The sequence below is a fragment of the Cottoperca gobio genome, chromosome 19 (assembly GCF_900634415.1).
Source record: "Cottoperca gobio chromosome 19, fCotGob3.1, whole genome shotgun sequence".
Classification (NCBI taxonomy): Eukaryota; Metazoa; Chordata; class Actinopteri; order Perciformes; family Bovichtidae; genus Cottoperca; species Cottoperca gobio.
Window position 1 is genome coordinate 11838134 of NC_041373.1, and position 14044 is coordinate 11852177.

At 41.8% G+C, this 14044-nt stretch overlaps 1 protein-coding gene across 1 annotated transcript; it reads left to right on the forward strand.

Annotated features, from left to right (window-relative positions):
* Window positions 1-703: 703 nt before the first annotated feature.
* LOC115024172 (zinc finger protein 503-like) lies at window positions 704-3342 on the forward strand. Its single transcript, XM_029455510.1, has 2 exons — window positions 704-1191; window positions 1762-3342. Exons 1-2 carry the CDS (start codon window positions 937-939, stop codon window positions 3190-3192), a joined length of 1686 nt encoding a protein of 561 aa, XP_029311370.1. The 5' UTR covers window positions 704-936; the 3' UTR covers window positions 3193-3342.
* Window positions 3343-14044: the final 10702 nt, after the last annotated feature.

Here is a 14044-nt window from a genome sequence, read left to right on the forward strand (position 1 = left end):
CACACAAAAAAAACTGCAGACAGCTGACAGATAACTGGCGTGCAGGACAGGGAACTGACAGATGACAAGCTGCGTGATTGAGAGGAGAAAGTTGCAGAAAATGTGAAACATACCGATGGCTATCGGTGCACGTTGGAGTAAATTGGTGACCATCAAGGCACTCAGATGGTTATTTATCCTCTGTTAGAGTCAAAAGAAATTCATTAATGAGTCACTATGATGCAAAGACAGTCTGTGCTGTGCAAGAAATTTACATAAGAGACAATCAGATGGGTGTGAACTGCTGTTTCCTGATTGCAGTGAACTTATCCAAAGAACATAAACTCAAATGGCTTACTTGAAATTAGAAAAAGGATTGTACATGTACAATACAGAGGTGTCAATTTGCCCAATATCTTACAATAAAAACATTTTTCACCATTTCTCCACCTTCACTAAAACCACACAAGACGCAGGATCGGCGCATGCGTCGACACTGCATCTTGTGTACGCAAAGACGCGTATACAAACTCAAAATTAAAAGCGCTAGGGGTGGGTGTAATGTGAAATACACACCCGTGTGAGAGGGAAACGTCACGTTCACTCGAGCCTCTGAGCAGCTCGGGATCTCTTTTTGATTGGGAGGCGGCAACGGCTGTGATCTGCGGACTAATTCAGTTGCTGCTTGAGAGGAGGCGGAGTGATCTCTCCTGCCCACTACCCACGTAAACCGAGTAAGCACTCGGACCTGCAGCCACACTGTCAGAGCGACGCCGGGGATGAAGCAACGCGGCTGTGATACGCACGGATTCTGCTCTCAAACTCCGCGTCTCTTTTAAGGATTTAACATTCTTTATTTTATCTCTGGCAAAGGCTTTAACCGTCTGACTTTTTTGAGTGTTGGCTTTATTTACCCTTACACATGAATTTCTCAACCATTTCTACGAGAATTGGGTCATGATCACATCGCCCACGGTCTCTGTCCTGAGAAATAGCACGAATCCAGCGTGGGAGAGCGGCTCCTCGGGGGAGAGGGGCTCAGTGAAGATCAGCCAGCTATTTGTCCACAACTCCGTCTCTCCTGCAGACCCTTCTCGCCAAGCCAGTCGTCTTCCCATAAAGGTTTTGAAAATGCTTACCGCTCGGTCAGGACACATTTTACACCCGGAGTACCTTCAGCCTTTACCGTCCACTCCTATCAGTCCCATCGAGGTAAGCACTAACATGTTTTACTTGTGAAAACGTTTGCGCACACGGGCGTTTCTGTTAAATCAGTTCCAAAGAGTCCACCCCGCTATTATGGGATGATTTTTCGGCACAAATTTGGTCAATAACTGATGACAAAAAAGATTGTATTTATATGCGATAAAGGAAATGAACAGCCCTCTCCTACTGAGCTTTTTAGACCTGATATCCGAGTTGATTTCTGACATTTTCAGTTATGTTTTGTCTGCGTTAAAATAGGCTATTAAACTGAGGTGTCGAATTTGGACTCGCTTTGAAATGTAATGACCTTGTTGTAGCAGATTCATGCCCGTGTTTGTAATGTCATGTTTGACGTGTGGCAGTTGTTCGGTCTTATCTTCATGTAAAACAGCTCTGTGTGTGTGCTCTTTACATGCCTATCACGCTGAGTTGTTTTTGAGTTTCATCTCGAATAAGTTCATGCGCAATGCGTAAACTACGCGGAACGGCCAAATGTGCGTATTTACCACAAAACATAATATGTGCACGTGTTTTTATGCATTTCGCTAACTGTTTTTTGTTTGTTTTATTTTACAGCTGGATGCCAAGAAAAGTCCACTGGCTCTTTTGGCCCAAACGTGCTCTCAGATCGGCAAACCGGATCCGCCGTCCTCCAAATTGTCCTCTGTGGCATCAAATGGATCTAGTGACAAGGAGACCAAATCCGGTCCGCTGAAAATGAGCGACATCGGAGCCGACGACAAATCTAGTTTCAAACCGTACTCCAAATCGTCAGAGAAGAAGGACAGCAGCAGCCACAGTGGAGATAAAACCAGTTTCCGAGTGCCTAGCGCCACCTGCCAGCCGTTCACCCCCAGGACAGGCAGCCCCAGCTCCTGCACCTCAGTCTCTCCTCTGCCGGCTGAAGGCAAAGCGGGGGACAAGGAGGACAAGAAGGAATCTGATAGCAATAAAAGCAGTACGACAGAGAGTAATAGCAGCCATAGGATAAGTGGAATTACCTCTGATAGCAGCCAACACCAGGAAAACACATCTGGATCAAAGACTGTTACATCAGACTCGCCATCTGTAACCTCATCGTCCTCCTCCCTCCTCAGCTCTGGCCTGGTGGCCCCTGTTTCCCCATATAAGCCCGGCCATACCGTTTTCCCCATGCCACCTGCTGGTATTTCCTATCCTGGAAGTTTAGCGGGTGCCTATGCAGGTTACCCGCAGCAGTTCCTCCCTCATGGAATGACCCTTGACCCCACAAAATCCAGCAGCCAGCTGTTAAGTGCACAGTTTGCTGCTGCCAGCCAACTGGGTTGCAGTAAAGCAGGAACGAGTCCCTTAGCTGGAGCATCCCCGCCGTCTTTAATGTCTGCTAGTCTGTGTCGAGACCCCTACTGCCTGAGCTACCACTGCTCAAGCCATTTGTCCGGTGCATCCAGCGCTAACTGCGGACATGACTCTGCGGCGGCTGCTGCTGCCTCCGCGCTCAAATCTGGATACCCGCTCATGTACCAGACGCACCCGTTACACGGCGTGCACGCCTCGGCCCCGTCTTTCGGCGGACATCCCTTATATCCTTACGGGTTTATGCTTCCCAATGACCCCCTGCCGCACGTGTGTAACTGGGTGTCTGCTAACGGACCTTGCGATAAGCGCTTTTCCTCCTCTGAGGAGCTTCTCGGCCACTTGCGGACTCACACGGCGTTTGCCGGTACGGAGAAGTTGATATCTGGGTACCCGGGGTCCTCTTCTCTGGCCAACGCCGCTGCCGCCGCTGCTATGGCTTGTCACATGCATATGCCTCATAATGGCAGCCCGGGCAGCCCCGGCGCGCTGGCCCTTAGGGGCCCCCATCACCATCTCGGACTGAGCAGCCGCTATCACCCCTATTCAAAGAGCCCCCTGCCCGCACCCGGGTCCCCGATGCCGGTGCCCGCGGCCACAGGGGCATATTACTCCCCGTACGCCTTGTATGGACAAAGACTGACGACAGCCTCAGCCTTAGGATACCAGTAGAGACAAAGAATTATACATTTATAAAAAGGAGATTTAGGCCCAATGAGTTTTATATTGTACTTCATGCAGGGACTGGATCCATGTGGGGATCAGTGTATTTATTTGCGATAGCTTCAAGCGTGACTAAAATAAAAATAATATAACTTTGAAGACTCGATGTGCATTATTTTACACAGGAGAGATTATTGGGTTATGTTTACATTTTGTGCAATAAAAAGGTTCTGTGCAGATTTAAATGGGACCTTTTAAAGTATTATGGATTTTATTCTTCATGCTGAATCAACTGTAAATCTTGCAGAAGTATATTTTAATTCTGCCTCACTCAGAGTAGTGATTTGACAGAATGATGGACGTTCTTCAGAATTGTCATTGATTTATTTTATGGGGAGCAAAACGTTTCATGAAGCCTGTTTTCACCTCAATGGCATTTTTAAAGCTTCAGATTGCTCTGACACTGTTTAAAGAGGTCTATTTTATTTTTATTTGAGAGAGATTTAATAAAACAAAACACATACTATTATCCACAAACTGAGTTTTTAGTTAGATCACACCAATTCAAAATGCTTTTACATTTCAGAAAGAGGAACTTATCACAAATATTCAGTTCACTTTTTATAATTTTGGGGCATTAGCTTGGCTGTGCAATGAGATTGTACCGTTAGATTTTTAAAAACAAATATATTATTAATTGATTTAATTGGTCCATATTTTGATAGTGAGGCTGTGGTAAACACAAATGCATTTAAGGATTATATATATTTAATTTAATTGTGGACAGTCATGGCAAAACATAACTAATTTCCTAATATTCATAACCTTGGTTTGGTCTTTTATGGTATGGTGCAACCATGAGGCTGTTTTTTTTACATATATACATGCATACAGATGGAGAAGTAATTATATAATAGCAAAACCTTTGACTGTTATATATTTAATACGAGCGAATAGTGAGGCTTCTTTAGTTCTGTATTTGTTTTGCTAACCTTATGGTGACAAGAAGCTAAAACCAGTTACAGGCCTTTGGTGCTGTATAGCTACAGTATGTGTGTGCGCGTGCGTGCTGTGCGCGCGCGTGCGTGTGTGTGTCTGCTCAAAACATGCTGAAACTTCTCAAACATGAGGTCGTGGATTATCGTTTAATTAACGGAGACAAACGAGCTACTGATATCAGTGTGGAGCTCGCTAAACAAAGATTTACGATGACACCAGATGTGGGACGTTTCCACGGCTTTTGTGAGCGCTGTAATGAGCCCATGAAGCAGAGAGCGTGAAATAAAGCGAGGCCTAACTATTAAATCAGCCCCCTTAAAACAAATCAACTAAATCAAACCAACAGTGTTATTATCCATCCTCAGTAAATTAGGCTGTTGTCCAGCAATAAAATCACCATCATTAACGGTCAGATGTCATATTCATCAAATCCACCCATTCTTCATGTAGATGAGTCCTAAACATAGCGCAGTGATAGATGGTAATAAAGCCCCTAACCTACAATTCAACACTGCAACCAGTCACCCATGAAGCCAGTAGACCATACGTGGCGCATCTTTTTTCATTTACAAAACGGCACATCAACGTGATGTAAACAAATGGGATTAAGATCTTTGAACATTATTCTTCAACATTTAACTGATGTGACACTGAGGTATAAATTCACACGTCTTCTCGTATGTGAACAGATAAACCAGTCGATAAAGTATTAACTAGATTTAATTTTATAGCATCAATTGCTGGATTATTGTTTTATTTAGGAACAGACATAAAGTCTATGCACTACAGCAGAGCATCTGTGCTTGTGGACTAAATTGCTTGGACATTTACGTTTAATTAGCAAACATTGAATTTTATAGTGTTAACTTTTGTAATAATCCTGTCTTTTATTTACTAACAGTATATTTTCAAGTAATGGACTTTTTTTAATATAAACAATAGTTTGTTGTTTGCTTTTTCATACAGGAAGTCTCATTAACATTAGGAACTCTTTTCCAAGACAGACTAAAGAGAATAAATGACAAAAACACACAATTGGCACGAGACTACCTCATAAAACAGACATTACACAAAAACTATGGTAAATTATTGAAAAATATCAGTAAGGAAAACTTAAAGTCCCTCAGATAAATACATGTCTTTGTGACACTTTAATTCATTTATAAAAAGTTTAAAACCATTTGACTTAAGAAATGTTTATAACTCTTTACAATGTAGAAGTGTAGCAGATATAAATGTATTAATGTATTTGTCTACATCTACAAGTCCGTACAGTGAGTGGAGGCTAATGTATAAGAAAAACACAATAACTGACAATATATTAAAATATATCCTAATGGGAGAAGTTATAATTGTTGACAAATAATACACATTAATACACACTTAAAAAGGTGTCCTTACCTGCTTACAATGACACGATTGTGTGTTATAAACCACAAGTTACATGTTTATAAACTGCTTATAAATGCTAAATAGGGGGGTACAGTGTTCTTAAATTAAGATGTGTTGCTGTTATTCCAGTAGTGAAATGCATACATGCATAAGAACCTGTTATAATCTGCAGTCAATAGTTTTTAATTCGTTTTTAAAATACATATTTTAATATGTTGTCAGCTTGGACAGTAACCCCTTATAAAAGAAACAATCCGTGGGTATGCTCCTGTGGTAAATGGTCTCCAAAGATAATTCACCAGTAATATTGTTCAGTAGATCGTATGTTTTTCTATAAGGAGAAACAAGCTCATAACCAGAATAACAAATTGTTGTTCATGAGCAAGTTGTTACTGGTATCTAAGCAGTATTTATAAAACCCTGTACTGTATTAGGTACGTCACCATTTTTGCAATGTCGTGAGAGTGGGAGCACCAACAGTTTGAATTGTTATCATACATTTAGTCTTTAGAGTTTAGAACATTTTCATTTCATTAAGGAGGTCATCGGGAGCAGATGCTGCATCATATGGATAAAGGTAATGGGTACATCTGTGTATCATATTAACTGACTCAGTGGGCTTCACATATATCTATCCTACCAGTCTATCAATCTTTACGTAGTGACAGAGGATCTCTTACCCACATGTTTGAACGTAAAATACTGTCAGAACATGAGACACTGGACGGCTTTGTGACCCCACATTGAATCACAGTGACGGCCCCACCTGTTCTGCTTTGAACTGAAGCATGGGTGAGACTCATGGCCTTTCACCTGAGGGGCAACAGATCAGCCCAGCGCAGACACGTCGATGTTAAAAATGGTCACTTTCGCACAGCTGCACGCCATGTGTTGTTACACTGACTGTTATGGTTGAAGGTGGTGGACATAATCACCGCTACGCCGAGCTGATGTTCCTCCTCACAACGCCCACAGTCATGTACGAAAATTGATTTTCAGAAATGGGCTCACGCATCAAATACATACATCAAGCAGCTTTCAAACACTTGTTCCACATGTTATGGTCTTAGCCATGAATTTAACACCCTTTTGTCAGTAGTATTAATGATTCTAATCATGGGATTTCCCCGTTGTTACATAAACTTTGGCTGCTTTGAATAAATCTCCCTCAGTGCTTATGTGCTCTGGAAAGGCAGGCGGATCTCTGTTTACAGAAGCAAAATAGGAAAAACCGATGACTTTTTGCACATCCACTCAGCTGAGAAGTGTGTCTTCCATCACCCCAAAAAAACATGGTGGTTTATGTTTTCAGGAGACGCTTTTGTTTCTCCAGACAAGCTCCATATTTATCATCACTTCATCATTTCCTCCCTTTGACAAGCAAAGTAAACGATGGGAATACAGAGTTAAAGCTGGGTTTTACTGAGCCGTTGACCTTTGGAGCTAGTCCTCTTCTATTAACTCTAGTGAGGCGTCGTAAAATGAAAAGAATGAGCTAGGTACACTGAAGTTATCCTAATATGGATAATGTGTGTGTGTATTCTGTATACTCACAATAAAGGGTCTTTTTGAGTCACAAGCGAGCCGATGGGAAACGGAGAAAAAAGGGGAATTTTCCCTCGAAGAGAGTCTGTCAACACACAACGCAAAGCAAAGAGCAACCATGAGTTAAACAGTGGGCCCTTGTCTTTCAGCACTCAACATGCCCTATAATTTACACACCACTGACAGGGGCCATTTTGAAGTCTGTCATAGGGGGAAAACTTTTTGTCTCCAAACGTCTTGCTCACAGCGAGTCGACTTCTCCTCGGGTCCGGGTGATTAATGACTTATGGCCTTATTGTGTGGAGGTGGCTAATTACCTACAGGCTGACTGAAGAGACACGCTATGAAAAGCCTCCTCCGATAACCCCAACTTTTTCCCCTCCTCGTCTTGGCATGTGGAAGCTCTTACTGACAAATTTGCAAGAAGCAGACTAACGTTGAGTAAGATGAATGGCCTCTGAGAACAGTAAACAGCCTTTGATTTAGCAGTGTTTAAATGTATGACACACTGGCATTGTGTTTCCACGCTGTTCGTGCTCTCTGGTTGGGAAACGCAGCCAAAGTTCCCCCGCTGTTGGTTTAAAATTAGGCTTGGCATATTCATGAAGGGAGCCTCTTGATGCTCGGGCTGGCAAACATGTGTTCATTGCCTCTTTAAGTTTTCTGCCGTCCCTTCAGACTGACATTCTGAGACAAAGATAATCAGTTTCTTCTTAAATGCCCTGAGCAGGCAACCAGTAAGACTATCTGATAAAGTCATAAACAAATAAAAGTCTTTTGTAGAGCGAGCAGAAGTGGGAGACAAAGAAAGCATTATGTTGCACACTAACTAAGAGTAAACCAAAGCCACATAAGTAAAACGAGCCGCTGTTCTTTAAGGTCAGCGGCTCGTTGCACCAGACGCACGACTGGCCAGAGGTTGTGCAGCCATCCCCTCCACTTTATCTCACCCTTCTTATTATTAGGTTTCTTTACATACTGTATTGCCGTGTTTGCAGTCATGTCGACAGGCCGGCTTAATCAAGTTACTATCGAACTTGTGTGCTTCGCCCAGTGTGACAGTTTTAGTGCCAGAATTATTGCCTTGACCTACGAGATGAAATTAGATGTGGACACAACTTGGAGAGTTTTTCTTCCTGGTGGAAAGAAAACATATTTACCAGAACAGTGACAATGATGGAAAATAAGCAGGGAACAAAAATGTTCCTTCAATAAGGTTACAAATGAAAAATGCCACGTGGACCCAAAGTGGTGCAAAATGCATAATGCCAGCTGGCAGACCATTACAGGTGATGGACATTTCACTTACCTAAGTCAAATATAACAGACTGCTGTTCATTAATATACAGGAAGGCCTGCAGAATCGAGCCTGCCATCTGGTCAAATCGACAAAGTAATCTACAGCTCGTGATTAGGGCTGAGGAGCAGAGTTTCTCTTTAATCTTTTCAGCTTTCAAAAAAAAAGAAGAAATTCCATCTGCACCATGTGGCACATCATTTTTCTTTAAGACAAATGGACTGTTTTTGTATGATCCAAAATTAGATCAGCAGAAAACAATCAATCTTGGAACGCGGGTCTGGGAAAAGGATTGAGATTTGGATTCTGTTTTCCCTCGTCTTGTCTTTATCGTCTCACCTCTCACTTTTCATTGCATGACTATCAGCATTCTTCCCATGATGCGCTCTACCTGGTGCCATCACATAGGGTATACCGGGCCCTGGACTAATGATGAATATGAAAATGTGCTTAATATAGTTATTCCCCTTCAGCTTTGTTCCCTGTGGTGCTCCACTACAGATGGTGACCTGTGAGAATATGTGACACCTGAACCAAAATCCACACTGAAGCAAAGTAGAAGACAAAATACTTCAAGTCATCCTGTCTGCAAATTAGTGAGATGACACAACTGTCAGGTGCCAGCCTCCTGTGTCAGTCCCCCCCCCCCCCCACCCGCCTCCCCTCCCATTACAGGAGCAGCGATGCTTTCAGTGCACGACAAAAGGGAAATGGGTGCATGTTTTTTTATAGGAGAACTGTCTGTCAGCTGGCTCTCAAGTCATAACAAATCACCAGCACTCAGCTGAGGCTGAACATTCAGGGCGTCAGGAGGAAGACGGATGACCTGCAGGCCTTTGAAGTGCTCTGGCAGTTCAGATGGCTCAGCGGCGCTGACAGAGAAATATACACAACAGAGCAACCAATAATGAGAACATTAAACATTCCAGCCACCTGACAGGCTGACAAAAACAGCCTGGCCTCACATCAATCATCCGCTGAGACATAACCTTGACAATTAGTCCCCTCTGATACTCCCCATAACCCCTGGGCCTGCACTGCAGTGTGACTCCACTTAAGGAGGAGAAAACCCAAAGAGCTTAATCTAATTCCTTAATTCTGATTGATAAAGACATGGTAGTGACCGCAATATATCGGTTCCACAAATGATCGATTCAGAATCAGCTCTTTGTAAAGTAATGACTCTCCAAGGACAGATGTGAAAATAGAAAAATGCACATACTGTAGTTCAATTATTTCCCTGGCTGCCTCTGAAGATGTTCCGGTTAAGAACACAAAAATTTATCCAGCATCAGTTTATGGCTCTGCCTGCTCAAATATGTGTTTTAATGATGACCCACAGGCCTTTGGAAGCTATATAAATACTTGTAGCAGAGCCAACACTTAGGTTTCAATATAACTCAAGGCATAGATCAGCATAAAACATGAATAGTTCTTTAATGTGTGCCTAACGAGGTTGCATATCTTACATCTGTATCTGTGTAAACATACGCTGAATGTCAAGTCTGCTCTTAAAAAGCTCTATAAATTCTGCTCACTAAAAGACTTTACATCATTAATGTTTGAAAAAAAACCGATAGACCTTTTTCCTTTTGAGCGTATTCCTCATTAGCCATGTACAGTATACTTCTTTAGCTTCGCCCGTACAAATCCAGAGCCTCCAAAAAAAAGAAGCAAGGGGCCATGTTGTCATCACTCCATTCACTCTAACTATGTAGTTACCGTATGACAAATGAGCCATGTGAAATGACATTTCCCTTTTGCCTTCACACCTGTAGAGAAAAAGCAAAGCGTCTGACAGATGGATGGATGGCAGAACCTCCAAACTACTGTATCTCCCTCTCATTTGGTGAAATGGAAAGAGCAGGGCCAATGACTGTTTACGAAAAAACTACCTGAGACGGAGCCGCAGAGTTCCAAGCCCTGAGGATGATAAATGGCTTCGCTAACCCTGTGGGACTGCAGACCCAAATGAGGACGGAGTTAATTGGCGTGCGAAATATTTTGGCATGAATGGAAAGAAAATGCAGGCGAGCCACGGCCAAAAAAAAGGCCCAGTTGCTGCTTTGAACTCCTAGTTGGCTTTTGCGTACAAGAGTTCACTCGGTGTCCATAAATCACGTACTGCTTACAGCTGAAACTGCCCTTAGTCATCAACATGCAATAGACTGAGTGACAGATTCCATCCTGACTACATTAGCCCGCAGTTCAAACGAGGCTCCTTTTTAAAAAAACTCTCCTACCATCTTAAAACCTCACAGGAAATGAAGAACAGATGGCTGAGGATCGCTGTGTATAACATAAAGCTGAGCATCATATGGGAGAAAAAAGTATATACATTGTTGAAGGAAATGACAGGGGTCAATCTGAGGTATCCTGGGTTTTAGATATCCTTCAAATACTGCCTCAGATATGACTTTATCCTGAGGCTATGGTCTGCAGCACATTACTCATTTTCAACTGACAAGAGACCTGAAATGTGATTTTAGACCGTGTTACTCCCACACAGGTGGCACAAGTGCAAACTCCACAATCATTCTTAGCTACGTTCATGATTTCTGAACGTCAATCTTGAACTAGACAGCACTCAGAGAGCACATATCTCCCCCAAGGATAAATTACTATATATTTTGAATTAGAATTTCTTTTTTCTATTGCATCAGGATCCAGATCTGCATCTAAATAATGAGAGACAAAAATGGGATACATGTGCCAGATTGTTTTCATGCAAGTCAGTGCAGTAGTAGTCAAGAGGAAGTAAATGAGTAGGTGCAAATGTTCAAAGGTGACCTCTCTCACAATTACTTCTAAAAGTTCCAAAAAACGAATCACTCGTTACTTGGACCATGGCCAAACCTGACTTTAAACTTTTATTGAAATCAGTTGTGAGTTTGATGAGTGGGAGCAAAGTCTTTCATCAAGAGAACTTAAAGGATAAAGCTGGTGATATTGTGTATCTTTGTTAATGTCCAAGCCACCAGTGGAGATGTACGGCACAGAGGACTACGCTGCATCAGGCTCTGGCTGCACAGGAAATACTTTTAGTCTTTTCATGGGATTTGTTGACAATAAGTAAAAAATGTGGGATATCTCCAGACTTATCCTAGACTTATCTTTAGTCCGATATTCTAATAAAGTTTATTATAATGGGTGGTGGTGGCCTAGTGGTACGGCTTCCAAATACAACACCGGATGGTTCTGAGTTCAATACCAGAGCTGCCACCATTGTGCCCCTGAGCAAGGTACTTAACCCTGAGCTGCTCCAGGGAGACTGTCCCTGTGGTTAGTTCACTGGAAGTCACTCTGGATAAGTGTCTGCTAAATGACCTGTAATGTAATTATAGTCTTTTTTTTTATCACAGTAACGTTTGATCACTATTTAAATGGGTCAATTCACATAAATGACAGTATAAACTACTTGGAACTGTTCTTAAAAAGAAAAGAAAGAGTACCCTTCAACTGTTTCTGCATTTCTAGCAATGTTCGCGGCATTTGGTCATCACCGGCATCTTAATATTGTCATTCTTACGTTAGCAATTAGTTTAAAGCTAATTCTCACAGTGCTGCTCGCATGGCTGTAGCATTCCAAACAAAATTACATTCACCTTAAGTTGTAGCGCAGTGTGCAATTTCAACAATAGTATTGGGTTATCATTTACTGCTGTGTTACAACTCACAGATCACAGTGTATCTACAAAGGTTTTACTTTAAGGTCAAAACAACTCATTTTTACACTTTGCATAGTCATCCCGCGGGCCGCATTGGACCCTCTGGCGGGCCGGTTTTGGCACGCGGGCCGCATGTTTGACACCCCTGCACTATAGGCTCTACTCATGTGATGTGTCAAAAAGTATATACAGTATTTATGCATGTTCAGTTATGGTAAATTTAAATCAAATCAAATTAAATGTATTTGTATAGCACAATATCACAAATTATACATTTGTCTCAGTGTGCTTTACAGACTGTACAGGTTACGACACCCTCTGTCCTTAGACCCTCGCATCGCACAAGGAAAAACTTCCTAAAAGAAACCCTAAAATTAAAGGGGGAAAAATGGAAGAAACCTCAGGGAGAGCAACTGAGGAGGGATCCCTCTCCCAGGACGGACAGACGTGCAATAGATGTCGTGTGTACAGGATAAACAACATAATAAAAATACAACATCCAGTTCAGTCTGATGAGTCTAGAACAGGGGTGTCAAACATGTGGCCCACGGGCCAAAACCGGCCCGCCAGAGGGTCCAATCCGGCCCGTGGGAGGACTTTGCAAAGTGTAAAAATGTGTTGTTTTGATCATAAAGTAAAATACTGTTCCAGATGCCTGTGACAAAATGTTTTGTGTCTTTGTAGATACACTGTGACCTGTACATTGTAATGTGTAAATGATAAACTTTTTGTCTTAAGAACTGTCAGGTTGTTCATAATGTTTTGTAAAAAGATCAAATTTGAAAGTTTTCCGAAAGTTTGAACATTTTCCAAATGTACTTGTACTTTTTTAATAGGTTATTATGCTGTGATTTTACTGATTGAGATTGAGATCAAATTGTGCTGTATGTGGCCCCTGAACTCCAATGAGTTTGACACCCGTGCTCTAGAAGATACGACTAAGTTAAGTAAGGAGATATGTCTTTTATAATTTGGGTTAACTGGCCTTTTAATGTTGGCCAATGTCACGCCAACTTTCTATTGTATCATAAAACATTTATACTGACTGTTTAAAGATCACAAGTTATATTCTCAGGGAGGAAGAAACGAACCCCCACTTCAGAACTAATAAGGCATCAGCATCTCTCACATAACTGCACATATTTATCAAGTGTTTTGTAATCAGTTTGGTCAACCTCTCCCAATGCCTCCTGGGGATTCTCCTAATGAGAACGCTTTCAAATAGATTTAATTCCTAATAGGTAGAGCTTATAGCTGTTAAATGTTTGCTCGTGATCCTAACTACCAGCATGATTAGACCTTTAAAGTATTCTCTTTGTAATCTATAATGTAAAGGCCATGAAGCACATTATGCTCTGATGGTTAAGTAAACATCAAAGTAAAATCACAAAGAGCTTTGTGTGGACACGGAGAGCTGCATTGCAACAACAAATGACTGCAATATACTGGAAAGCAATTTATAGTGCAAATTACGCCTTTTGTTTTTAATAGCGGTGATTTATACATATTTATCTCATGAATCTTAAGCTCAAAATAGATTCCTTATGTGAGCTGCAATCAATTATATATTTTATAATTTTCTTGCCACCATCAAGCAGACCTATGAAATATTCCCACCTGTCCTTCATGCCATAACATATAGTTGTGGTGTTATTTTATGAGAAAAGATGGTGGTGACTCATTTTAATTCAATTGCATGAACCGGAGGCACAATCTGTTTCTCATGTTCTCTGGCTCTAGTAGAAAACACCTGCCCTGTTCTCACAGCTAATACATTAAGTCTAAGTGCCTGAGCAGATGTTGCGGGGTCAGCAGGGAGTCCACGGCCTGTAGAGCTCTCAATATTTATTGGACCAGATCAGAAGGCAATGACATGAGCCATCCTCTCTCTTGATAAATCACGTTTTACAAACAGGTAGAAGACGGAGCATGCTTTACCTTCCTAGAAACACCTTTCCCA